Source organism: Ciconia boyciana, chromosome 6 (genome assembly GCF_034638445.1).
Source record: "Ciconia boyciana chromosome 6, ASM3463844v1, whole genome shotgun sequence".
Classification (NCBI taxonomy): Eukaryota; Metazoa; Chordata; class Aves; order Ciconiiformes; family Ciconiidae; genus Ciconia; species Ciconia boyciana.
The window spans coordinates 30,446,380-30,472,709 of record NC_132939.1 but is presented as its reverse complement, the minus strand read 5'-3'; the positions used below and the strand labels follow the sequence as shown (position 1 = coordinate 30,472,709).

Below are 26,330 nucleotides of genomic sequence, written 5' to 3'. Positions count from 1 at the left end.
CGAAAAACCTGCCAGAAAGGTTTTGAACTGGGCTGTTTGGCAAGCGCAGGCCACACCTCCGCTTTGTGCAGCTGGAGCGCAGCCCAGTCCTGCGCAAAACTTCCAACAGCCCCTAGCAAGCAGCCCTTCGCAGCCGGGCGTCCGGGACTGTCTTTACCTTCTGTGTTTCCCCGTCAGGTTTTCTGCAGAGACGACAGGACTTATTCCCCATGTTCTGTGAGGTGCTGCGGGGCCCATTTCCACCCAGAGTGCTGCCTTTTCTGGCAGCCGTGCTTTTCCAAAGGAAGGAGAGGAAAGAGACTGGGCTTTATCACTGGCGGGTAAGACAAATTGTAGGGCTGTCTTTGAGATGGCATTCTTTAGCTGATGTGTTTGGCAGTGACATCCCGTTACTGCATGTGTGGAAAACCAGTCCTGCACTTCTGCAGGAATTTTTCCAAAAGTTTATCATTAGGGGAAAATTTTGGATAACAATGCTAACGTAGATTCCAGGCTTTTACTAAATTTGGGGTCTGTGTGAGGCAATGCAGAGCAGGTCTCTGTTTCCTTAGGTTTTGTGGGACAGAATTAAGCTGATGCCAAGTACTTTTGGGGGAAAATTCCAGCATACTGGGCTTCTCATCAGTAGAGACAAAATGGTGCTTATGTGTCTTCTTGCAAAATATCCTTGATTACCTTTCCCTTCCTTTCTGCTCTCTGCCTTATCCCACAGGGCTTAATAATCTAAAGGAGACAAAGATTAATGATGATTTCACCCCCTGTTCATAATGCAGCGCAACCACATTAGGTAAAGTGGTTTCAGTGTGTTTGTCCTTGAAATGGTTTATAATAATTCTGTTCTATAAGATGGTCTGGCCAATAACCTCAATTTTGAATTGCACTAAACTGTTTGCGAAGGAGCCTTTGTATAGGAGGTCTGATATGTCATCTGATTACCTGTCTCCCCCCTAAATCCACAGCTTAAAATTGTGACCGTTAAATGTCACAAGATGGCTTGCTGCCTGTATGCCTCTCTGCACTCCTGCTTGCTGTGTGATAAAAATTATCTTGTTGACATTAAAATATTATCTTTTTTTAATGTTGTTTTTTAGTACTTGGGAAATCAGGGTTCAAGAGACTAGTGCCAGCCTGCTGTGATTTCCATTAACCAGTAAACCACTGGATGTGATGTTTCCCCTCAGGTGCTCACTATATAAATAAATAAGACACTACTTAGTGAAGTTGTGCTGGCTGGTAGGGAGAGATTTTGTATTGGCTAGTTAATAGCAACTGAGCAAGGAGAGGGGTAGCAGACTACCTTTTGGCTTTGTAGGTGAATTCAATATGATCTTTAACTTTCCAAAGTTTAGCCTTAGTTTCACACACCTAAAGACAAACAATGTAAACTGAGAGCAAGCCCAGTGTTTGCCACTGCTGTTGTGATACTGAGCTGCTTGTACTACTCGTATCACCTGACTAGTTATAAAACTTGCCCACCAGAAGACCATGGTTCTTAGGGCTGGGTCTGAAGTCTCCTTTTGTGACTGTGAGTGCGCAGTTCTGGAGGAGGAGGGAAAATGCAAGGGGTGCCTAGGAAAGCCAGGAGTTCGCTTTTGGGTTTAAAAGCAAACTTGTGGCACTGTTGCTGAAATAAGGAGGAAGGGAATTATGGGCAGCAGTGTTTACTTGGGAGCAGGAACAAGATGGGGGGGAAAGTGCTTCCTTGGTAAACTGCACATTTCTTTGACTGAGCTACCTGATTTGCCTGGTAGCAGTGAACAAAAAAGAAAATATGGCTTAGAAGTTACATTTTTATTTACTATTGACAACATTACTGTAATGAAACTGGCATGCTTATTGTGAGATGTGGAGTGGATCCCAGCACTTACTGCAATAAAGGCGGGTGTTCTGGGCTATCTGAGAGTAAAGACTATACAGGGTCCTGTAGCTGGGATAACCTGTTTTGCAGTTGGTGCTGCATCAGCACCTTCAGTTTAGATGAAAGATACAGACAGTTTTTAGCAGGGTTGAGTATCTGAGAATTCAGTCTTGTACCCTTATTTGAGGATTTCAAGGGTTTTTTTGCTTCAGATGTACTTTGCTGAGCTCCGGAAAAGGGATGATTCTGAAAAGTCATTAAACTGCGAACTAGAAATTGGTTGTTTGCATCTGTCATGTACATTGGTATGTTGTCATACACACTGGTATAGGCAGAACTGTAATTATTTGTTGTTCATTTCCCATACAGATTTCTTGCCTGACTTTTTCCTGATGTGTTCAGGTAGAGCATATCTGATACTCTCACGCTTCATTACTCTGCAAGCTCACCTTCTAACGTGTTACGACCTTGCTGTGCCTTGGCTAAAAGATAAGTAGGAAAGGCACATGGGAAGGTTCTGGCATAATTGATAGCTTGGGTGCACAATGAAATGTCTGTTGCATTATATGCCCTTAAATTATGAAGTGGGTGTGGAAAATGTATCCTCAGCCACGTAATCATTGACTGCAGATCTATGGTTGTTAGAGACCTTTGGAAAGGACTTTCGTTTGAACATGTAACTATATGTTGACAGATGGTGTGCAGTAAAAGAGGGATATGCTATCTTCAGGGTGTTCGGTGCTTTCTCTGCTGAATTCCTCTGCGTCTGAATTCCAGGCGATAGTCAGGCTACATGAGTGAAGATTGCTTTGACAGCAGTGGGCATGTGATCATGTAGCTTCATTTCTCAACAACCTGAAGACTTACAGCACCTTTAGGAAGTCGGTGAGAATAACCTATGCAATCTTGAATTTCTCTCTGTAGTCCATTCCTCAACTTGACAAGGTAGAAAGGAGGTCAGGCTTTGCCTGAGAAACTAGTGTCAGTGATTGAACAAAACAGAGGTGGTTAGGAAAGGTTTAAAAAGGAAGAAAAACTAGCATCTGAAGGATAGAGCTCATGGTGAAGTTGGACGTGAAGGCATGTCTTGTTCCCAGGAACAAATGAGGGAAGGAGTATCTTCAACATGTTGATGCTGCAAATAAGAGCCCTTTAAGAGTAATAATAGCACAAATTTAATTTGGCACCTGCGTGTGAGATATCTTAGACTGTGTGTGTAATTTTTACCCTTCACTTGTTGGTCAGGGTAGATGGCACTCAGTAGATGTTCAGTATACTACGTATGTCTTGGTTTTATTGTGTTGTTGAAACCCTGTTTTGCAAAAGCTGGCAAGTATCTTAAAGTGATAAGAAATAACAAAAATTCTACAAGTATGTGACTGCTTAACATAGTACAGTTCCATTTATCAGGTAAGGAATATTCAAGAAGAGTTTGACAGTTCAGGGTTCATTGGTTTTCTTGAGATCCTAGTTAGTGATATGTAGGGTCTACATTTTTATATAATATTTGGCACTCTGCAGCATTTTGTTGTAAGTGAAGATCGTGTTGAATTAAGTTGTAGATGAATACTTAGTGTATCTGAAATTAAACTCGGCTCTCAGGCCAACCATGTAGAAAATGGTGAATGTCTAGTAGTGACCACTTGTGAAAAGCATTTTGAAATGGGATTTGAGAATAGAAAAGGTTCTTAGCTGGCCAGGATTGTGATGGAAATGAGGCAGAATCCCATTCTGTTAATGCGCTTTATACAGTTGCTTGTGTCCAGTCTCTGCACTAAATCCCTTCAGGCTATTTTCTCTTGTCTTCCCCTGCCCTCCCCTGCTTCTCCTTCATGATCTAGGATTCAGTCAGGCTTTTTTTTTCCTCTTCACATCCGGGCATTTAGATACTAATATTACTTTCCAAAAATAGCTTCCCAGAAGCTTTCAAGAGCAAGGATAACATTTTGATCTATGCTGGTAAAGTGGCATGCACGTCTAGAGTGTGGATACCAGTAACAGTCCAAAATGAATAGGAATATAAGGTTTGTCTTTTCTTGCTTGAACTGCCATGAAGTATGGGTTCCTACAAGAAAGTGGTGTTTTTCCTCATTGTAAACAGTGTATGCTTGCTATGTCTTTAAACCATGCTGTTAAGATTCTTTCCATGTCTGCTATTACTCAAGCATGCATGTGCCCTTGACAAGTACTCGTAAACTAGCCAAGTCAGGATTAAAATTATTTGAGCACCTTCAGTATCTGTTTATCCTTCAGCAGGAATGAACTAATGAAGCAATTCAGAATTGATCTATAATTAGAGGAAACCCTAAATAAGGGACTTTTCTGAAGTTGGTGAGGAGTTACCCTAAGACATCACTCATTGCCATGCTGAAAGGGAATTGAGTTTCCTTCTCGACTCCTGTAGTCTTCCTCCAGGACACTGAAAGCACTGCAAGTGTTCCCAAATTGACTTATTAATATTTTGTTTTGGGCTGACTGGTCTGATCCATTTCTCTGGACTGATACCAGTGTGGTTATAGAACAGGTGTTGCAGTTGTTACATGCTGAGCTTGTTCCTCTCTTTTCAGCGGGAGAAGCACCCTTACTACAACCTAACAGTAAAAGTTCTCCGAGCCAGAAACATCAAGGGTACAGATCTGTGTAAGTATTTAGTCAAGGTATTATGAAAACAGATGGTTTGTTCAGAGTGCATACCTGTAACACGGATAGCATTATTATGGGAACTTCTTACCTACACATGTTCAGCCGTATTGCCTTTACGGCTGAACAAAGGCTTCTCTTGTAAAGCATTATGTATATATTTTAAAGGCTTGATGTGGGGCCAAGCTGCAGATTCACCCTGCTACTTTGCAGAACAAGATCAGATAAGGCTGAGGACTAGAATCACACTCTGAAGAGAAGTTATTTTTATGGCCTTTCTGTTCAACTGGAGTGAAGAATGGTTCCCATACTTGCGTTGTTAAAGGGGCCTTAACTGGAAGAAGGAAGGACTCTGAGACAATCAGTTACTTTCAGGGAATGGAAACTGACAGCTCAGCTCCTGGCCAGACTACATGAGGGTATAGCAGTGGGCAGATATTGCCTACTTGGACTTTAGTAAGGCTTTTGACACTGTCTCCCGTAAGATTTTCATAGAGAAGCTGATGAAGTATGGGCTGGATGAGCAGACAGGGAGTTGGATTGAAAACTGGCTGAATGGCAGAGCTTAGAGGGTGGTGATCAGTGGTACAAAGTCTAGTTGGAAGCCAGTAACTAGTGGTGTAACCTAGGGATCAACTCTGGGTCCCATATTGTTCAATGTCTTCATTAATGATCTGGATGATGGGGCAGAGTGTACCCTCAGTGAGTCTGCCGACGTTACAAAACTGGGAGGAGTGACTGATACACCAAAGGGTCACGCTGCTGTCCAGAGGGACCTCGACAGGCTGGAAAAGTGGGCTGACAGGATCCTCATGCAGTTCAACAAAAAGTAGTGCAAGTCCTGCATCGGGGGAGGAACAACCCTGTGCACCAGTGTATGCTGGGGGCTGCTGGGCTGGAAAACAGCTTTGCAGAAAAGGACCTGGGCGTCCTGGTGGACAGCAAGCTGACCATAAACCAGCAACGTGCCCTTGCTGCAAGGAAGGCTAACGGTATCCTGGGCTGCATTAGGAGGAGCATTGCCAACAGGACGAGCAAGGTGATCCTTCCCCTCTACTCAGCGCTGGTGAGGCTGCATTTGGAGTACTGTGTCTAGTTCTGGGCTCTCCACTACGAGAGATACTGGGGCTACTGAAGAGAGTCTAGTGAAGGGCCACTAAGACTGTAAAGAGACTGGAGCATCTCTCATATGAGGAAAGGCTGAGAGATCTGGGACTGCTTAGCCTGCAGAAGAGAAGGCTCAGGGGGATGCTATCGATGTGTACAAGTATCTGAAAGGAGGGTGTTAAGAAGATGGAGCCAGACCCTTTCAGTGGTGCCCAGTGACAGGACAAGAGGCAATGGGCCCGATATCAGCAGTAATCTTTTTTGAAAAGTTTCTCTTCATTTTGAATAGTAGTCTCTTTTATTAAGGGCTTTATGGTTTGGATGAACCAGAAAAAAGAAATATAGGTACCTAATGTTCAATTTGCTGCTGTTTAAAGACGTGTACTTCATTAAAGACTTTTGCTTTACAAGTCCAGCCTTAAATTTGCACGTTTCTGTGATGCAATGAGGTCTAGAAAATGCGGAGCTTGTGGGAAAGAGTATGTTTGATTAAAGTTGTTCTGATGTCTGTCTCTGCACTCTCTGCTCTAGTGTCCAAGGCAGACTGCTACGTGGAACTAAAGCTGCCCACTGCATCTCCCATAGTCTCCCGAACTCAGGTTGTTGACAACTCTGATAACCCAGAATGGAATGAAACTTTCCAGTATCGAATCCATAGTGCTGTCAAGGTAAGGAGTGCACTTTGTGGAGCTGGTTGGGCTACCTGCATTTGTGTACTGGCTTACTTTTGATACTTCGTTCACAACCAAGGGACCTTTATTACCCTCAAAACCAGTGTTGCTTGTCAGGTGTCAGTCTTCTTCAGTGGTACAAAAAGCTGTACTATGCCTGTCCAGTGATAACCACAGCAGTTTGTAACTGCACTCTCATGTAAATTGCAGCTAGAATTTTCCATAAACGTCCTCGTGATGCAACTCGGGAAAGGGAAGTTACAGCACTACCTGGTAGAGTTCAAGGAAATTCCTTGATAAAGCAAGTTTCTACTTGAGGATTGCTTCTACTTTCACAGAGTAGCTATTGCCTTCTTGTAGCTGTACTTGCCTTATACAGCCAAGTGGCTGAGTGAGGATAATGGGAACTAAATTTCAGACCATTTTGCCACTTAAGTCAGTCAAGTTTTGCCATCAGGTTCCTACGATCAAGAAAAGCAAAATTCAAACTCTTAGATACAGTACCTCTGTCTGCTGTCTGAGCAGGACCTAATAGAGTATTGAACGATGTCTTCAGATTGTCAGCATTCATTCTCAAAGTGGACACTAGTGGTAGAGGGAAGAAAACTGCACCTTGAAAAGATCAGTTTCAGTATGGCACTATTGCTTTGAATAAAATCCTAGGCTTTGGAATAAGGTTAACAAGAAACTATCCCCCTCACTGGAGTGCCTTTCCATAATGGTCAGTGACAAAGGTGGAATGGTAGTTGACTTAGTTTGCAATTTTCTTACCATTTAAGCTTTAGGGTGTGTGAGCTTTTTCTATCCCTGCAGGCTCATGAGGCCTCAGTCTGGTTACTGCTGCGAGGCTACGCCAGCAGAATTATAAGTTCAGTCTTGTCTCCTTGAAAACTAGTTGCTGCAAGGCCATTTTTTGGGTGCCATATGTACTCATTGTGTCTATTGCAATTAGTTTCTGCTGGACTTACCTGCTCTGAGACAGGGCTGAGCAGGAAGTGATAGGTCGCTATAACATCCTGGACTGAATCATGCTGAAAGAGTGGAAATTGCTATTGCTTCCACAGACAAATCTGTGTCTGAAGCTGGTGGAGAGTACTGCCACATGCATTCAGCTGGGCCCTCTCTCTAGTTGGGAAGCTCAGAAAATCTTTTAGCTAAACACTGTCAACCAGAAGCTTTTTGCTTAACTGTGCTGTAAGTCCTGCTGGAAATAGTGAATTCTCTTCAGGAGTGGGAAAGGGGAAGGGTGTTGATTAATACATAAAATGTCTATTGTATACAGCTACTCAGGTTTGTGAAAGTGTTTCTGTCTCTTCATCTGAGGCTGGCTGTTTCTGTTTGGTTTTAGAACATTCTGGAATTGACACTCTATGATAAGGATGTCCTTCTCAGCGATGAGCTCACTTCTATCGTCTTCGATGTAGGGGGCATGAAGCTGGGTCAGCCCCTGCTGCGTACTTTCAGGTTGAACCCTGAGGTTAGTCCCTGGCTTCTTCCCAGGTCAACTGTGAATATCTGCAGCTCATCATTATAGAAATCTGGCAATACATGCTGGTTGATCTATCCGTAGGGGAAGGGGAAAATGCATCAGCAGGTGATGACAGCATATATGGCTTTACTGTCATCTGAGATGTTTCTAAAAATCCCTAGTGATTTTTTGTGTGTGTGTGTTCCACAGTCTTTGGGATGCCATGCTAAATGAAACTTGGGATGACTGCTGTCTTTCAGAAGATGTTAAAACACTTTTAAAGGGAATTGATTTTTCAGGAGACTAGAGGGGCATAACTAGGCTTAAAATGAAAGGTATTCGCAGTCAGCGGTCATTTTGGGGACTGCAGACTGTCTTATTTAGTTCATCATCATCAGTTTGCAGTGAAGAATTTTATTGCTGCAAAGGTTACCTCTGTATTTAATAAGTCAAAAGCCTAACAAAAGCTTATTTTACCTGAGATATGTTCGGTTACATTTAACCTCTGCTTCACGTGGGTGACATTGGTACGTCAGCTGCTCTCGGTCCCTGTGCACCTGTTTATGGACTTGCAACAAGACAGCTTGTTTAAGTAGCTAAAGCCATATCACCAGTCTGATCTTTTTTGTAACTGCCTCAAACACATTGCTACAATAGGTCTGGATTAAAGGTGAGCTAACGATGTGTTTTCTTGAGAAACGGGGCTTCAGTGCTGTTGGTGTGGTCAGAAGCAGGGTAACTGGTATGCAGTTAGCAGGGAGGTGTTGGTCAGTGTCACAGGCACTCTAAATGATTTGTGATCACGGAAAGAGGCTCAGTAACTCCCTTGTTCCCACTAACCCTATCCTGTTTGCTGATTGTTTAAGTCATCTTGATCAGTAATTATGGAACTGGGAACTTCAGTAAAGAGAATTACCCGAATTGGCTTCTACTCAATTATTTTAAAAGCTGCGTTAGGTCTGGTATCAAGCATTTACTGTATGCTATGGCGGGGAAAAGATGACTGGATCAAAGTCTGTACAAGACAAAGACAGCAATGAGATAAGAATGCAATCTGCTGAAATAATAAAAGGGAGGAAGCACAAAGCTTCACATAGAAGCTGTTTGCAGAGATGGCCCTGCCGTGGTACTTGAGCCAGAAGAGGGTGTGCTTTTTCTCATTAGCAGAGTAATGGATCTGAGAGCCAACCTTCACTTGTATGTGCTTGTCTCCTCAAGCATAGATGTGTCTGGTCATATAGGATATGCCTGGGAGGAGAGGAATTTTTAAAGAACAACAACAAAAGGCATAAATTTAAACCTTCCAAAATTTAACTGGAGCTCTCGTAAAAGCAACAAAAATAGTTACTATAGTTTGTAACAGGAAGAAAGCTTAATCTCTTGGAAAAACTTATCATAATTATATTCAAGATCAAGGGTCACCTGTGTCCAACTTCTATTTTCAAAGGCTAATGAAGAGCTGGATGTAGAGTTTTACTTGGAGAAATGGTGAGTCTTACCTGAAGAGCTGAATGAACTTGTGCTCTGCAGATATGTTGTCTTAGTTGCTTTTTCTGTGCAGGGACAGTCTTGCCCGTAAAAAGGCTAATGCTTTACAGTTCTCTGTGGTGTTCAAGTTGATTCACCAATGGCTGATCCCAAAGATCCTTAAAGTTCCAGTCACCAAAATTTTTGGGGTACCAAAAAAGAAACAAAATTTTGATGGACTTCATGGGAATGGCAGCGCTGCAAAGGAAATGAACATTTTGTGGATGAGTTACTTAGGAGTGGAAAGCTTACACAGTTAACCTTGCAATATAAACAACTGAATACTTTACCTATCTGATAGTCTACCTAACCTATCTCTCTAGGTTATCAAAGTAACTGAGATGGGTAGACCTTATAGCATATGCTTATAGTTGCAGAGGAATTTTTTCTTCAGTATTTTTCCCCCGTTGTTCTGTGAAGAGAAATACACTTGGTGTCCGTCTAGATTGTACAGATCTCTCACGCTAAGGACCTTTCTACCCCACCTCTTATCCAGGCAGTTTAGTTTGTAAAGTAGGATGAAGCAAATTAAAAACAAAACTTATTTGCATTAAATGTCTTCCTTTATTAGCTCAGATGCCCCTGCAGAGGTATTGACCAATGGAGTCCTTGTGGTGAGTACATGGAATTCAGTTACATGTATGTTGGGATTTACTCCTGAAGGTAGGTTTTTAGTGGAAAGGACAAGAATTGTTGAGAATTCAACTCCTGCATCCAAATAGCTCCTATTCCATCCAGCATGTGCCTCTTTTTAAAATTTGCTGTTTTAAAAAGGTTCCTCAATTTTTAAAACTTTATACCAACTCACATAAAGTTGTGTGTATTTGGTGGGGTTTTTTGTTGGTGGTGTCGTCCGCCCCCAGTGGGCCTGTTTTAAAAGATGTAAACAAAAAATTTCTTTAGGAGGCTGGTGAGTCTTGCAGATTGTACTGAGTTTTCTAGCCTAGATGCTGGCCAGGTATAGTCCCCCTTCTTACCTTAACACCTATTATTTCTAAGCTTTTATCAGTGCCATTAGTAAGTAGGTGATAACTCTTGAGTCTAAGAGTGGGAGGCCTCATCTTGAGGGATTTGTGTATTCCCTTAGGGCAATCATTCTAAAAAAAAGATCTGTGCATTATACATTAAAAATACGGGTGTTACCACCTCTTTTCTCCCCCCAAAGGAAAGGGACTGGAGTGATGATTTTTAATAAGGAGAAAAGGATGGGAAAGAGTTCATCATTGTTGAAATGTAGAGTTTTAATATTTTTTCAGGAAAAATTGGTGGCATTTAACAGCACAGTTCTGTAAAATATCTCACAGGGGTCTTTTGTGTTCCTGTTTCCCTTAGCAAATCAGTCTTACATTCAAGCAGTGGAATAGTTTCTTATCTTTGAGAGCAATTATGGCCAATTAAGTATCTCATCTGCTGTCTTACAAGGGAAGTTGATGGTTGAATGGTGTGAGACACTAAATTTCATGAGGACATGGACAATCCAAGGACAGAAAGTCATGGCAGAATTTATGAAGTGCTTGCTTGGATCTGAACAGGTTCTGAATTGGTACTCATGCATGTGTTAAAAAAAAATAAAACAACAGAAAAACCCCAAGTGTTGAGAACTTACAACTATGAAGTACTGGTTGCAAAAAAAAATTAGTAATTGGAATAGGAAAGGTGGTTTTGATTTTTGAAACAACAGCAGATAATCCTTTCCTGCTGAAACAAGACTTGCTCTTTATTTGAAAGATCAAAATAATCCTTAATGTTTTTTTTGACAGCTTGCAGCTGTAAACCTAAACCTACTACAGTAGGTGGATTAAGCTTCAGTAAAGTAGTCAATTAAAACCTCATAACCAGAGCTGGTTTCTTCTTTTCATAGGTTCATCCTTGCTTGTCTCTGCAAGGCACTGTCAATAAAGAGGAAAAAACAAAAGAGAAACAGCAAGGTAGGGCTGCCTGCAGAGTTTGTCAGATCTACTTTTCAGCACGTTTATTCCTTGGGAGAGAGGGGAGACTTGATTGTCTACACAGTGCATTTTTATTTACTGACTAAAAAAATTGACTTTAAGTTAATTTTTCTTTTATTTTTAATACTAAATAATATTGGGTCCCTTCCACTGGGTACCACACAAGAGGGTCCTTGCTTGTGTTTTCATGGTCTCTGATTTTCAACATTTATTGAAATGGTTCCTGTGGCTTAAACTTCTTGCTCTAATGCACAGGGAGCTGTGAGGTCAAGCTGTCTGTTCCAGGGGCATATCAGAAGCAGTTGTGTATTCCTTGGAGACCAGACAATGAGAAGGATTATGGAGCCTCATTTGTCTTTCATGTGGATAAAGAAATGTGTCTAGAATTGCAAGTGGAGCTGCAGCAAACCATATCTGTCCCACAGGTAAGCATCTGTGCTGACTGCTACAAAGTTTACAGCCCACTTTTGAATAAATCCACTCTGACACCAGTGCCTTTGGCCCATGAAAACTGAACATAAATTGAATGGCCTTAATTTGATCATAAGAAGACCAGGGACTGCTTCAGATGTTCCAGGATGTCAGTTTTGGGTATATTATTCAGGTATGTGTGGATGTCAAATGCTTGCATTGGAAACAAGTTTCTTGTGGAGTACTATATGTATGTGGTGCTAGGGACCATCTATTATTAAGGTTACTCATCACTTCCAGATATACCTTTTTGATCAAACTTAACTCTGTAATGTTGTAACTGCTCAGATCAAAATTTGCTAGGCTTGAAGCCTGTCTTGAATGCATTTTTCTGGTTAGGTATTAGGAATGTATGGGCAGAGAGGGAAGTTTTTCTCTATCGTTGCTTTTACACACTATTTTTTATTTTAAAAATTGAACTAAAATGTCAGACTTTTCATTGGATCTTTGACATTGGGTAAGGAGGTGGATTTGTCTTAATTATATCCTCCCCAACACTTTAAAATCTGTTCAAACTTAAGGATTAAAAAAAAGTGAATCTGCACATGCTTGCTACATGAAGACATCTTTACTTTCAGCTGTTGAGATACTCTATAGCAAGTCCTTTCTATTAGAAACTTGTAGAGCACATGCCACTTCCAGAGGCTTATTTGGTGTTGTCTATCACTTCACAGTTTCTACAGGTACCCGTGCAGTTTGTGTATCCCATAAGAGTGACTAAATATTCATTATGATGTCTGCTCCCAGTATAGCCAGACACCAAAAATGAGAGCAAGGAAACTATTTATTCTGTGATGTTGTTCATCCCCACAAGCAGTTGGGCAGCATGAATGCAGATGGTGATCTTGACTACTCTAGAGGCAGCAATGGAGAAGAGAACACAAAAAGGAATATGCAAGAATAGCTTTGCAATGGCGTTGATTGGGCAGCAAACATGACCTGAAGAGAGACCTGGACTTAAGTAGTCAAAAACTCAGAGCCAGGCAAGCAAAAACATGGTAGAAGTCAACCATGGAGATTGGCCCAGGTGGTAAACCTCAACCAAACCACCCCTGGTAGCTAGCAGAACATACTCTTTCAAGAGCTGGCATAGAGCATGAAGCTATTCAGTCTGACCTTTCCTCTCTTGTCAGAGGTAGGACAGTGCCAGGAATGTAGTAATGTTGCTTGCCCTCTACCTAAATGCATGTTGTTTGCCCCTATTAGGAGGAGGACAATGGGCTTAGAGGGACATTTGACTCAGGACAGCTCGTTTCGGTCAGAAGACATCTGTGAAATCTATGGGTAGTTCCTTGTCTGTCTTCAGTTCTTGTTGTGAGAAGGGTGATAACCTGTTGTTTCTTTAAGGTGCTGCCTTCTCCCAAGGGCTGAGGCCTGTGGTGGGTGTAAAGGCTCCAGCCCACCTGGTAGGCTGTGTAGGTTTGAGTGTGGCCCTGTGATATGAGGTGTTTTTTAATATGCCTCTCTTAAATTTAGGAGTCTGCACACAGCTCTGTGTTAAGAGTGCTTGCTACTTGCTAATCCAACATAGGAGAAAACTCAAAGATTTCCTGGCAAACTTTAATTTGCTCTGCTTGTAAAGATGATTATATTTTTTTTATTACATGCTCCCATTTGTCCCTAAGGCTATTATCTTACTTCCTATTTTGTGATTTTTTTTTTTCAGTATGTCTAACACTGTCGCCTTGTTGGTACCTTTTCCAAATCCTGCTTTGAAGACAGAATGCAAATTTGCTTGTGAGCTTTCTGACACATGTCAGAACACAACTATTTTTTTAGGAAATTTTATATTTGGAGATGAAGATTTTTTGCTTGTGGCAGACGGCTATATTAAAAAAAAAAAAAAAAAGCTATTTGAGTGACAGAAATAATCCCAGCAAAGATCTGTCAAGCAGAGAGCAGGATGATCTTGAAAAGCCTTAGACTTTTGGGAAAGATTTAGTTATAATGATTTTAAGGATTGTTTGCTGTTTTGACATATGAAAGTCATATCTTTAACTTTTTTCTGGAGAGCTCAAATAACATTTTGTTTTTTATTAGGATGGTATGAACCCTGATATTGAAAGGCATACTACAGTTCTGGGACTGGGGACTGTACCAGTTAATTCCCTTCCTATTGGACAAAAAGTTGATAGAATCGTTTCTCTGGGACAGGTAATGTCAACATTTTGCACTTGTTTTAACATACTTTGAATAACTTTTTCCCACATTGCCTATAGGCATTTGGAAAGTTAAGCTGCACATGATTCTTAGGAGTGCTGCTTTCTTGGATATCTAGAATGAAGTAGTGAGATTACTCAGTGCAATGGTTCTAAAAATGTTTTCATGGTTGGGTCTTGCAAAATAAGTATAAAATTCATCACTTTCCAAACCAAAATGTCTGTTAGGATGTGAAAGAAAAATATCAGAGGAGGAAAAAAGGAAGAAGCTTGCAGAAGAAATAATACCCCCCCCCCCCCCCCCCCCCCCGAGTACGTGCTTTTATTCTCTGTGGAAAGTATTGAAAATGCCTGAAACAGGTGCAAGGTGTTCCAGAGATGTAGTTTTGTTGGGAGAGTGTTGTTCTGGTTAGTATCTAGTGACCCCGTTGATGCCATAACCTCTAGTTAGTAGTTCCACCTATGTAGTTGCTATCAATTGCAAGATGTGTTCTCTCTTTTCACAGGGACGAAGTTTGGATATGAGTTTGAAAACTGAAGAGAGGTGAGTGAGAACCTCAAAGACCTCTAAAAATCAGGAAAGGCCTTTATTCTCATAGTGAAGGAGCTGGGTGACCCTCCCTGCTGTTCTGGGGAGGTCTGTTGTCTCTATTGATCTCTTGGGATAGATTAAAGAAAAATATCTTTGGTTATTTTTCTTCTGAAGGCTGTGATTCTTCACTTTGCAGATAGTATCTATTGGATTGGTGTCAGTCCAGCTGAAACCTGAACAAATTTTGTCTTCCCAATACTTAAATGTAAAATAGCTGATGGTGTAAATATTAAGTAGCTTTGTTAGGTACAGATAGTTCCCAGAATATGTGCAGTGCTGTACTGACAAATAGGAAAGGACATGTCAGTGTCCTGAACTTGAACTATAAAATAGAGGAAGGCTGCCAGAAAGGAGTGGTAAGGAAAGAATAATACACAAAACTGAGCAGTTGGTTAGTAAGCAGTTGATAGGGTCATTTGGTACATAGTAATTAACTGAAGATCCTGCTCGCCTTTTACAAACTCATAGCAAGTTTATTGGTATTCAGTTGTCCCCTTCTGCCTCAAGTTCAGAAACTTCTGTTTTAAAGAAGTTAAAAGTTTAAAGAAGCTCTTCCCCTCATTTTTCCATCCATGTCAATATAGTAATCTCAGTTGCTCCTCATACAGTCTTCTTCACTGACCGAGAATCTCTTCTTCCTTTGTGAAATTCCCAAAGCTTAATCTGAATACTGTTTGACACAAGCTTTGTATTTAGACATTAAGGGAGAAATACAACAGGGAGATGTTTCATTTTTAATTCCAAAAGCTGTTGTTATGAAATAGCTGGTGTATAGACATACGCTAAAACTTAATTTAAGAGTTTGATCCAGTGATTCAGATCAGCACATAGATTGTGTGTTCACAGAAATTGCTTTATCCTGGTAATTACAAATCCTCCAAAATTTTGTGTATTTTTGTCTTATTTTCTATTTCAGCACTTGGGATCTTGATATACGTCTGGGTTTTGACCTCTGTAAAGAGGAGAGAGAATTTTTGGACAAAAGGAAGAAAATAGTTTCTGAGGCACTGAGGAAGACTCTTCACTTAAAAGAATCGCCTCCAAAAGATGAGGTATTGAGCACAGTGCTGTAAAGAGATTCGTAAAATCCTTTGTGCTTGGTTGATAATTAGGAATTGTAGGATTCTTTGTCTCTAACCGACAGAAAACATGGTTTGCATTCACCATGGTGTGAGAGAGATCTCTGTGACATTTCAGTTCTGAAGTCTCAAATGTTGTTATATTTCTAAAATTTTGGGGATGTGTGTGTTTTGGAACAAAAAAATTTGAAATTTCAGAATGTATGTAATTTCTTTAGTTGAACTCTTGTACCTTAGGTTTTGAGCTCTGAATTGTGATGGGAAAGCCTGTTTCAGAATGGTTAAATTGAAGCTCAGACCACAGGACCAGCTTCCTAATTGCTGATTTGAGGACACTGTTATATCTAGATAACCTGATACCTTGCTCTGTGATCTTTGGGTGCTGTTATAAGAATGATTGCCTTTTTTTGTTCTTATGTGTATATTGTATGGCATGCAAGTAAATGGGTGTTAATATACATAATTTCAGTAAATGACTGTCCCTAAGATGACACTGCTATATTTTATAGTAAACAATATATTTCAATTACAAAGTAGAGAAAGGAGTTCTGGTTGAAATCAAACCTGAATTTACTTGAAACGTAAATAGAAACAGAGTTTTTATCTCTTATTTTCATAAGAATGAGACTTAAATGGGATTAGTTCTGTAATTTATTGGCAATTCAAAAGTCCATGATTGTGACTCCTGAGTTTGCTGTCTGCAGGTCCCAGTTGTAGCAGTACTGGGGTCTGGAGGTGGGATGAGAGCACTGACTTCGTTCTATGGCAGTCTTGCTGGCCTTCAGCAGCTGGGACTTTTGGATGCTGCAGTATATCTGTGTGGGATTTCTGGCTCTACTTGGTAAGTTATATGCAGTGTTGATTCCAGAAACTTATAGGTGAATACGGTAGTGTTGATGCAAAATAAGGCCAAAACAGCATTTGTGCCATCTGTAGACAGACAACGAGGTCAAATATTTTATCAGTTCTCACCTGTGATTTCTGATGGGGATCCTAAAGAGTCTAAGAGATTCATTATCACTTCTAAACCATACAGCTACTGGCTAAATTTATGAGTGTGCTGCTTTTGCAAGCCTGGCAGTTGAATACTAGAACATATTACATGAATAAAACTGCTGTATGTTCCCTCAGAGCCCTGACTGCAAAAACTTTCCCCATTTCCTTGCTCTTGCCAAGAAGATAACTGAGGTGGTGCAAGTCACTGGAAACATGTCCACACGGACCACTATGTTGTTACCTTCCAAAATGGCATATGTGGCTGAACAGAGGACTGGCTTGCCCTTTGGTGGACTGGAGCAATGTCCTGAAATGTTAGACATGGCTTGAATGTTTCAGTAGCTCAGTTCTTGGAGTTTGTGGTGAAATCATCCCTCATAAGTACACACTGGTTTTGTGAAAAGATTTCACTGAGGAGTTGTGCAACCTTGACAGTACAATCCTCCCTTCCAGAGCTTTGTGTGTTAAATTAACTCCTATGTGTACCTAGTATTGTGAGCACACCGACCTTGTGATCTGGCCTGCCCCTTTTGATTCAGAAACAGACTTTCAAACAAATGTAGGCATCTGTTCATGTGGATAGCCAATAGTCCAAACTGGTTTCTCCTTTAATCAGACCTGTGTTCTGATGAAGGTTATGGCCTCTATTGCTGTATGCAGTAGCACCCTTGCTGTCGGCCAGTCTCTCAGGGTTGTTATGGCCTGGAGTTAACTCATATTCATGAACTGGTTCATTTGTGCTAGTATATGATGCTTGGAACATCCTTGAAAAGCAGGTTAGCAATCAGGATGAAGTTGTCCTTTAGGTGTCAGGGTTTTCAGCATGTTTTAGAGTTCAGAGATCCATTATGATGGTCTCTTTTCTCTTCACGATCTTTTGTCTTTTAGCTAGACTTCTCAAGCTTTTAGTTCCGTGCTGCAGCACTAATTATAATTTGCTAAAATTATTGTTTACACGAGGGTCACTATTACTGATGGCATTAATATAAGCATTTTCAGGTGTTTATCAACATTGTATCAAGACCCTGACTGGTCACAGAAAGACCTTCAAGTTGCAATCAGAAGAGCTCAGGGTGCTGTGTCCAGCAGCAAAGCAGGGGCATTTTCCCCAGAACGACTGAAATACTATTTCCAGGAGCTGAATGCAATGGAGATTAGTGGACGGAAAGTTTCCTTTACAGATTTGTGGGGCCTTATTGTGGAATATTTCCTCCAACAGAAGGTAAAAGAATTCACGTTTAGATGTGTACTGCTGTTTGTCTTCCAGGGTGGGAGCTCTGCCCACCCCCATGTTCTGTGTCAAGAAACCAATTACTCTATACCTTTGTGAGCTGTTCTGGAATAGATGGTGTTGTGGAATAAACATAGGGAGTTCTCATCTCTTTCTGCCCTGGGTTTCCCAGCACCCTTCTTTAGTAAAGAATTTTGAAGTAATATAGATCAGCGCTATAGAAAAATTGAGTGTTTATTTGGAATGACTGTTATTAAATTAATAGCTTTTGTATTGAGCAGGTTAAGCCTGAGAGAATGATGTTGGTTTTGCAAAACGGTGTTACTGTGCAGTATTTGCTATGCTAATTGAAATCAGAGGGGTAACTAGTTTATTAATAACACCAGACACTATAAATATGCAGCTGCAGAAATATTCTGGCAAAATCTAACCATATACATGGACAGCGGGAGGAAAAGGGATTTTGAACTAGTAGTATTGTTAGTCAGAAATGCTAAGCAACAGCTTCAAATTGTCGAAGTATGGGTGCAGAACTTATTGACTAAAGCGTGCTTCTCCTTCCTTGCTTGTGACCAGGAAGATCCATCAAAGCTGTCTGATCAGCAAGAAGCAGTGAAACGGGCCCAAAACCCCTATCCTATCTATGCAGCTGTCAATGTGAGACCCAACATTAGCAGTGGTGACTTTGCAGGTATGAACATGAAAAATTTATTTTTGTTTGCTAAAGTCCATAAATTCCTTTTACCTATCCATTTCCTTGGGTAGTGAGTAGCTGGCAACAGGAAACGTGGCTCAAGCAGCAGTTGGTAGTGCAAGAAGTAATAGATACTGATTGGCAGAGTGTTATCATCCTGATCGCAAACGTCTTCATGACTGTAACAGAGAAACGAGATTCAACTCTGCTGGCTACTCCACATGTTTTGCTAGAAAGTGCCTGAAATTTTCAGGAACTGAGAGGGAAGATTCTTATAATACACGAGTCTGTGTCTGAATCAGACAATTGAAGTCCTTGATAATTAAGTGACCTACTTTCTTTTATAGTCTCAGATAATCAGTTTGTGTAGGATTCATGTAAAATGATGGATTGGCAACCTTGTAGCATGCATCATCAAAATTGTGGTATTTAGCAGCCTGGATTCTTGCTGGTTATACAATTACGGTAAAAAATGAAGGCCAGTTGTACTCCAGGTCACTTGAAACTCTAAATGTGATGCAACAAGTGAGGATAGATACAATGAGACAGGAACACAAATGCTTGTGTCCGTCTGTGTACCACTATGGGACTTTTTTGTTTGTTTGTTTTGTTCTGGAGGGTTCTGTGTGTATGACAATTAATTTGATTTGTAAATACTTGTGGAAAGCTTTCAAGCATGAGGGGACACTCTGATAAGCAGACAATGAAGTCTGACGCAGTGGGTCAACTGAGTTTTCAAGTCAGTACTGTAATAGTTGCTGAGAGATGCTAAGTAGTGTGAAGAAAGGCTGAGGAAAGTGAAGTAGCTTCCATTTGTGATGGAAAAGGGAGCTATCAGAATAGTTTAAAGTGGAAGTAAAATAGGCAGGTTATTTCTGTAGTAACAAAATCAAGATGGAGCAAGATGGGATTTTTTTTTTTTCCCCAAAAGCCAAGAAGAAAGGAGGTTGTATTTAGTCAATGGAAGCCTGTACAAGATTTTTTAATTAATTGTGTAAGATAGAGGCTCACTGAGAAGAGTGGCAGGGAAATCCATAGTGATGGTGAAAAGTGAGGGAGACTCCCTTCTGTCTCCCTTGTGTGAACAGAAATCAAATGAGTATTTTCACCTACATATTTTCACCTACGTGTACTCTGAGATGAGTAAATATCCTGTTGGCTTGTTCTTAGAATGGTGCGAGTTCACTCCCTATGAAGTTGGATTTCGCAAATACGGAGCTTTTGTCCGAACAGAGGACTTTGACAGTGAGTTCTTCATGGGACGGCTCGTCCAGAAACGTCCAGAGCCTAGGATTTGTTTTCTACAAGGTACGATCTTACAGCAGTAAATAAAATGTGGAGATTGAAAGGAGCTACACTGCTTTTGGGGCTCATCAACTTAAACCCATGCCTTTTTGTCCCTTCCTAAAGAATTTGAAGAAGGGAAAAATGTCAAATCTTTCTCCGAAGGTTTAGGTGTAGGTTCATAGTATTACAGTCTGATGTCCTGAGTCTACAAGAAGACTCTATTATGAGCTGCCTGTCAAAAACTTCTGCTTTAGGTCTTCCTGTTCTCTTGCCATCTTTCCCTTGCTGATAGAAGAGCTTTTCTCTTGGAGAAGTTTCTGCATTATATTATTATATCAGAATTTGTCACATGATTAACTCAAAGGTTTAAGCTCAAACATCACCTGTTAGAATAGTAGGGGTCAAGTGACAGCCCTTTCCCATGACAAATGGCAGCTGAATTATAGGCCTTTTGGTTACACTCTGGAAAGCCTTTTGAGTATTAAATTCTTCCATATTTCTCCTGCAGGAATGTGGGGCAGTGCCTTTGCTGCAAGCTTGGATGATATCTGCCTGAAGGTGGTTGGTATAGGACTGGGCTTTCTAGATTCTTTCAAAGATGTTATCAAAGTTGTAGGTAAGAACATACATTAAAGTAGTAGGATTTTTCAAAAGATTCCTGGTTTTGGAATGCTCATACAAATAATATGACTGAAAAATGTGCTATGTGTAGTTTTCAAGATTAGCATAAAGGTTGGATTTGGACAAATCTCTCTTATACTGTGTATTATTCCCTTCCATCACACATATAGTGAAGAGAGTAATTAGTGAAGAGTTTTTCAGTACACTTTCTCTTCCTCCTTTTTTAAAATTTTGTATCTGACTGACTATAAATTTGGGCTAGTTCTGGGAACTGTTTTAAACACATATTACAGTGCAGGGGTTTTAATAATGAGAAGAGGAAGAATAGAAGAATGGACTGCTAAGCAGGAGGTGAACAATAGGTTTTCAGTTCCCTCCTTGGCCTGATTTTTGTAATCTGGGGTAAGCTGGTTGTATGTTTATGCATTGTTCTCCATTTGTACAATGCCTCCCTAGCAGTGAAAAGGAAGTGTATTAAAGGCTGAGAGTTGCTCCGTGTCCTGGTTTCATCTGGGATGGAGTTAATTTTCTTCCTAGTAGCTGGTATAGTGCTGTGTTTTGTGTTTAGTATGAGAATAATGTTGATAACACGCTGATGTTTTGGCTGTTGCTAAGTAGTGCTTATACTAAATCAAGGACACTTCAGCTTCCCATGCTCTGCCAGGTGCACAAGAAGCTGGGAGGGGGCACAGCCAGGACAGCTGATCCAAACTGGCCAAAGGGCTATTCCATACCCTATGACGTCCTGCTCAGTATATAAAGCTGGGGGGAGTTGGCCGGGGGGTAGTGATCACTGCTCAGGCACTGGCTGGGCATCAGTCAGCAGGTGGTGAGCAGTTGCATCACTTGGTTTGGTTTTTGGTTCCCCCCCCGCCCCGGTTTTGTTCCTGTCTCTTTTTTGTTGTTTTCCTTTTCACTACAATTTATTATTATCATTATTATTATTTTATGTCAATTATTAAACTGTTCTTATCTCAACCTATGAGTTTTCTTACTTTTGGCTTTCCAATTCTTTCCTCCATCCCACTGGGGGGGAGGGTGAGCAAGCAGGTGTGTGGTGCTTAGTTGCCAGTTGAGGTTAAACCATAACACTCGCGTGCCATAACTATAAGGTGCTATAACTATAGTTATAGCCTTATAGTAAGTAGTGGGGGGGGAGATTTTTTCTTCTCTGCTTTTGCAGCCCTAGGTTTTTTTTCCCCACACTTTTGTTGTAACTATAAATGCTACTGTGTGTGGATGACTGTTGTCTTAGACAGAAGTGGTTGTCACATGGTAACAAGGGTTTCTTTGTGTGGGTTTGAAATTAATATGGAAAATGATTTATGAGTAATGCTATTCCCTTTAAACAGGGCAGATAAATTATCCAACTATAGAATATACAGGTCATTTAAATTTCATTACAATACTTTTTTTTTATTAGAGGACAAATTCAGCCTTAGGACAACTGGTTAAATATTGTAGAAAAAGTCTGATTGAAATGTTGGAACTGGACAAGCATTTTCTATGTGTTCTGCATTCTTCTGTGGCTTCTGCAGATGACTGCCGAAGATTCCATTTCCGAGATCCGACACGACTGAAGACTCGCTTGGTTATACCTGGGGGCCCCTTGTTACAAATTTTTCAGGATTTCTTCAAGTCCCGGGTCACATGTGGAGAAACCTTCAACTTCATGCAGGGATTGTATCTTCATAAAGATTATGTTAATATCAAGAAATTTGTGGCTTGGAGAGGTAAATGAGTCTGTCTGTATCTGGGATATAAAATAGTGTGTTAATATTCTGTAACAGTCAATGTTACAGAACATAAGTGAGCTTGACTTTGTTCCACTGAAGTCAGGGAATTTACCCCTTTTTACACCGTAGCAAAAAACTTGGTCCATTGTGTATGTTCTGTCGTATAAGGCAAGCTCATCATCAGACTTTACAGGTCAGTCTCAGATGAATGTCCATGTTGGAATGTCTTTTTTCTTCTTATAGCCCCAGCATAAGCTTTGTTCGTTGCTTGTACTGAGAGGTGTGTAATGAATCATTATGGTTACTTGTGTTGCTTGGAGTGTCTTCCAGGCACTCATCTGGATGCGTTTCCCAACCAGCTGACCCCCATGGAAGAGAGCTTGTATTTAGTGGACGGTGGCTTTTCTATCAATTCTCCCTTTCCTTTGGTACTTCAGCCAGAGAGGGATGTGGATGTTATCTTGTCATTCAATTTTTCCTGGGAAGCTCCGTTTGAGGTGAGGGATGTAGCTGAGCATTATTACATGAAGATAAAAGCACAGAATCATATTCACAATGGCAGCCGTTCAGCTGATGCTGAATACAAACACTAATGAAAGAGTGCATTAAAATAAATCCTTACCTCTTTCAAATATTATTGTACTGTGCTTTTTACTGTGAATGCCATGAGGAGATGGGAATTGACAACTATAATGAGATTCAACACTTTTCAGAAGCCTAAATAGATTGTTACCTAAAAGAGTATTTGCTTAGCTCATATGATCCTTGTTACTTAGATGTATGCTTCTAATGGAAAAGTGGCTATTGGTGATTTTCTTCATGCAAACAAGTTATTTCCTGTATATACAAGTGATTATTTTTAACTGCAGAAAAGTCAAGGTGAATATATTTAGAGTAAGAAAACAACATAAAAACTTTCAGCTGCAAACTGTTGATGTTTGGTAGCAGTTCTCAGTTCTGCTCTTCATTCTTCTTCTGTATCACCAGACAGAGAAATTGTTTCTGCCAATTTGAAGTTGGATTTCTGCCCCCCCCTCCCCCCCCCCCCTTTTTTTTTGTGAAAGTGTCTCTCCCTTCGAGGATTGTAGTTAGATGATCTTAGAGGTGTTGCTGGTATTCTATCGAAATTATTTTTGTTCTTTGACAACAGGTTTTAGAGCTGACTCAGAAATACTGTGAGGAGCGGGAAATTCCTTTTCCTAAAATCAAATTGAATGAGGAAGATGAAAAGAAGCCAAAAGAGTGTTACATGTTTGTGGATGATAATAATCCAAAGGCTCCAATTGTGCTCCATTTCCCATTGGTGAATGACACCTTCCAGAAATACAAAGCTCCAGGTAAGGGAGCTGTATCTTCAAGAGCTATTTTTACAATCCTTTGGGTGTGTTGACAGGGACAATTCAGTGGGCTCAGTGTCCCTCCTTTAATTCTTCGTAGTATTATCCTGTAATTATTAAATTGTTACTTTCATTTAAGGCGGCATCAGCTTCCACTAGTTTTTTGGATGGGAGAGTGGGAGAAGAGGCTGACAATTAAAAAAAAATAAAAATCTAAAGGCTGGAAGAATTAAAATTAGGCAATTTTTTTCTTCCTTCTGAACCTTTCTGTCCTGATACCTGATTTTGTTACTTCTAATTACTCTGAATCTGATTTATAGTGCTTTTCTTATTAAATAAGAAGTTAATTTGTTTATTGGATATGAATAAACCACTAAGCAGCAAAGTGTTGGGGACCAATCTGTATGTCAGATCATGTAACTCAATGCTAAGTGGCCTGTGCCCTCATAGTGTAAGGTCAAGTGATAAATGATCCTTGCTTCATTTAATGTGATTAATATAGACTGTAAGGCCCACCTCAATCTATCAAGCCAGAGCACTGGGATGAAACATAGAGCTATACCTTTAAGAACACAGACAAAATTCAGTATCTTGTTTCTCCCATGCTGGGAGGAAACAACATCCTGAAGAAAAGCTTTGGAATACATAGAAAAGAATGTGGAGGACTGATGCAGGCAAGGGAGATCTAAGGCACTCTGTTCATGCTATCTGTATGAATACTGTAATGATTGCCAGGCCCTGGCTGCATTTCCTCATCAATGATGAAGAGTTTCAAAGTGTTGGGCTTGAATATGGCTCAAGAATACTATTTCTATAATAGCAACAAGTGAAAGTCGTTTTAGCAAATTACTTTAACGTTCATCTTTCAAGACTGGTATTTAAATTTAAGTGGTAGGGTGCTAAAAACATGAGTTACCATATTTTGAAGAGTATCTACTAATCTCCTAAGGTCAGTTGAACTCAGGGTGTTAGTGTCTTTTATTTTAGTGTAGAACAGCACTTCCAGGAATAATTGAGCTTTGTATTTCCTATTTTGAGCATGATAATCATGGATGCACTAAACAATTTATCACAAGGAAAATGTATTTTAGTATTTTGGAGTCTAGTGGAAGTAGAAAAGTTAATAATACTTTACCTTCAGCTTCCAAGCGTTTTGGATCCTGAAGGAGCTGAAATCTCTGAGGAGGAGCTTTGGGGAAAAAGTTAAGGTTCAACAGAGTTATCTGTGAGATCCTCCTTGCTGAATCCAACTAAAATGAGTCTATCACAGCTTGTTTTGTGTGTGTGTGTTGTGTTTTTGTTGTTTTGTTTGGTTTTTTTGTTCTTGTTGCAGGAGTTAAGCGTGAGTCAGAAGAAGAGAAGTCCTTTGGTGACTTTGTCATTGAGGCAAAAGATTCTCCTTACCGTACTCTAAATTTCACCTTTGAGCCATATGATTTCCGCAGGTTAGTGGAAGTGAATCGCTACAATGTTCTGAACAGCAAGGACACTCTCTTCAAAGCCCTAAACGTGGCTCTGCAAAGGAGAAAGTTGAAGAAAGTGATCAATACGTCCAATACATGAGCAGTTTCCATAGCTGAGGATGCAGACAAGCTGCAGTGTACAAAAGCCATGTGGTTCAAGACAGAACACTGAAAACTAGTAGCTGGAAACTGTCTTCTTGGGAAGGGAGTAGCACATGTGACACTGAAAATTCATTGCAGATGACAGATGCTCTTACAAAAACCAAAGGAATGTACAGTACAACATAGATGTTGCTTTATCATGCGGGGAAGAGTAGGGAATTATCTAGCCCAGTATCTCATCTCACAGTGGCTGATACCAGATGACTAGGGAGGTCTATTCAAACAGTTCAAGTGTCTGGAGAATAATCTTCCAAACTCCACTGAGTGAAGCACTTATTTTTGTCAAAGGTGCGGCAGTGTTTGAGGAAACACTGATTTATTCTATACCTTTCTTTCTTGCTTTTTGAACCTCCCTCCATGAACTTTTATAATTTACAGCATCTGGCAAGGAACTCCACAGATTGTAACTATGCACTGAGAGAGGACATGTCCTTTTGCTTTCAACTTGCTACTGGCTGATGCCCATGTACTTTCAAGACTGAACAGTTCTCATCTGTTTTCCATTTTTGCCATTCATGGTTTCAAAGATCTCTGTGATATTTCCTTCCTACCCTTCTCAAGGATTATAATGGCTTTTAGTCTCCCAGAAGTTCAATGTAGAGTACCTTACCTTGGTAACCATTTGTTTTTGAGGAAATAATAGTTCCCTTTTTTATATCTAACAATTAAAGACACATCATGTGATTGTGTTGCTTCTTCCTACAGTTCGATCATCACGAGCTGATGAAACTTTAAAAATGCTATAAGTCTCATCTTTCTCTTTCTGTGTAAGAGGAAGGAAGGCTCCTTTGAAGAGTCTGAATTAGATATTTTTTTCCTCACACCTGAGCTTGCAATTCAGCCAGACCTTTGTTCAAGGAATTTCTGTGTGTGTCTATATATTTTAGAAATATCAATATTCAAGGTAGGCACACGTTATGAATGTGAATGAATAAAATAATGTCAAATGCTGCTATGCTGTGGGATGGAATTCACTTCACTTTGCAGAAAGCTCAGAGAAAAGTACTGAATTATGCAGCTGGAAAATATCTAATACAAAAGGGTGGCAAACAAACACTTTACTTTTGTGGCTTTTACATTGAGCTGAATGTACTGATTCTGTATTTGAAAACTGGAGACTGGAAATTTGTCTCTTCTGAAATGATGTAAAGGCTTATAAACAGGCATGATTCTTGATATATTTTTAAATGTGTTTCTCTTTTAATAAATATTAGTTTTGCTAATATACTTTTCACAATTTTTCTTATGAACACTTGATATATTTTTCCTTATTCCAATAAAA

General features: G+C 40.2%; 1 protein-coding gene across 1 annotated transcript; it reads left to right on the top strand.

Annotated features, from left to right (window-relative positions):
* The first annotated feature begins 209 nt into the window (after positions 1-209).
* Positions 210-25,185, top strand: PLA2G4F (phospholipase A2 group IVF). The gene is made up of 20 exons (XM_072864664.1): positions 210-320; positions 4,426-4,498; positions 6,137-6,273; positions 7,625-7,753; positions 9,192-9,232; positions 9,843-9,885; positions 11,133-11,199; positions 11,476-11,645; positions 13,732-13,845; positions 14,357-14,394; positions 15,359-15,494; positions 16,226-16,362; positions 17,517-17,739; positions 18,325-18,439; positions 19,613-19,750; positions 20,238-20,345; positions 21,889-22,083; positions 22,417-22,583; positions 23,237-23,423; positions 24,757-25,185. The coding sequence occupies exons 1-20, from the start codon at positions 210-212 to the stop codon at positions 24,984-24,986; spliced, it is 2,559 nt and encodes an 852-aa protein (XP_072720765.1). The 3' UTR covers positions 24,987-25,185.
* The last annotated feature ends 1,145 nt before the right edge of the window (positions 25,186-26,330 follow it).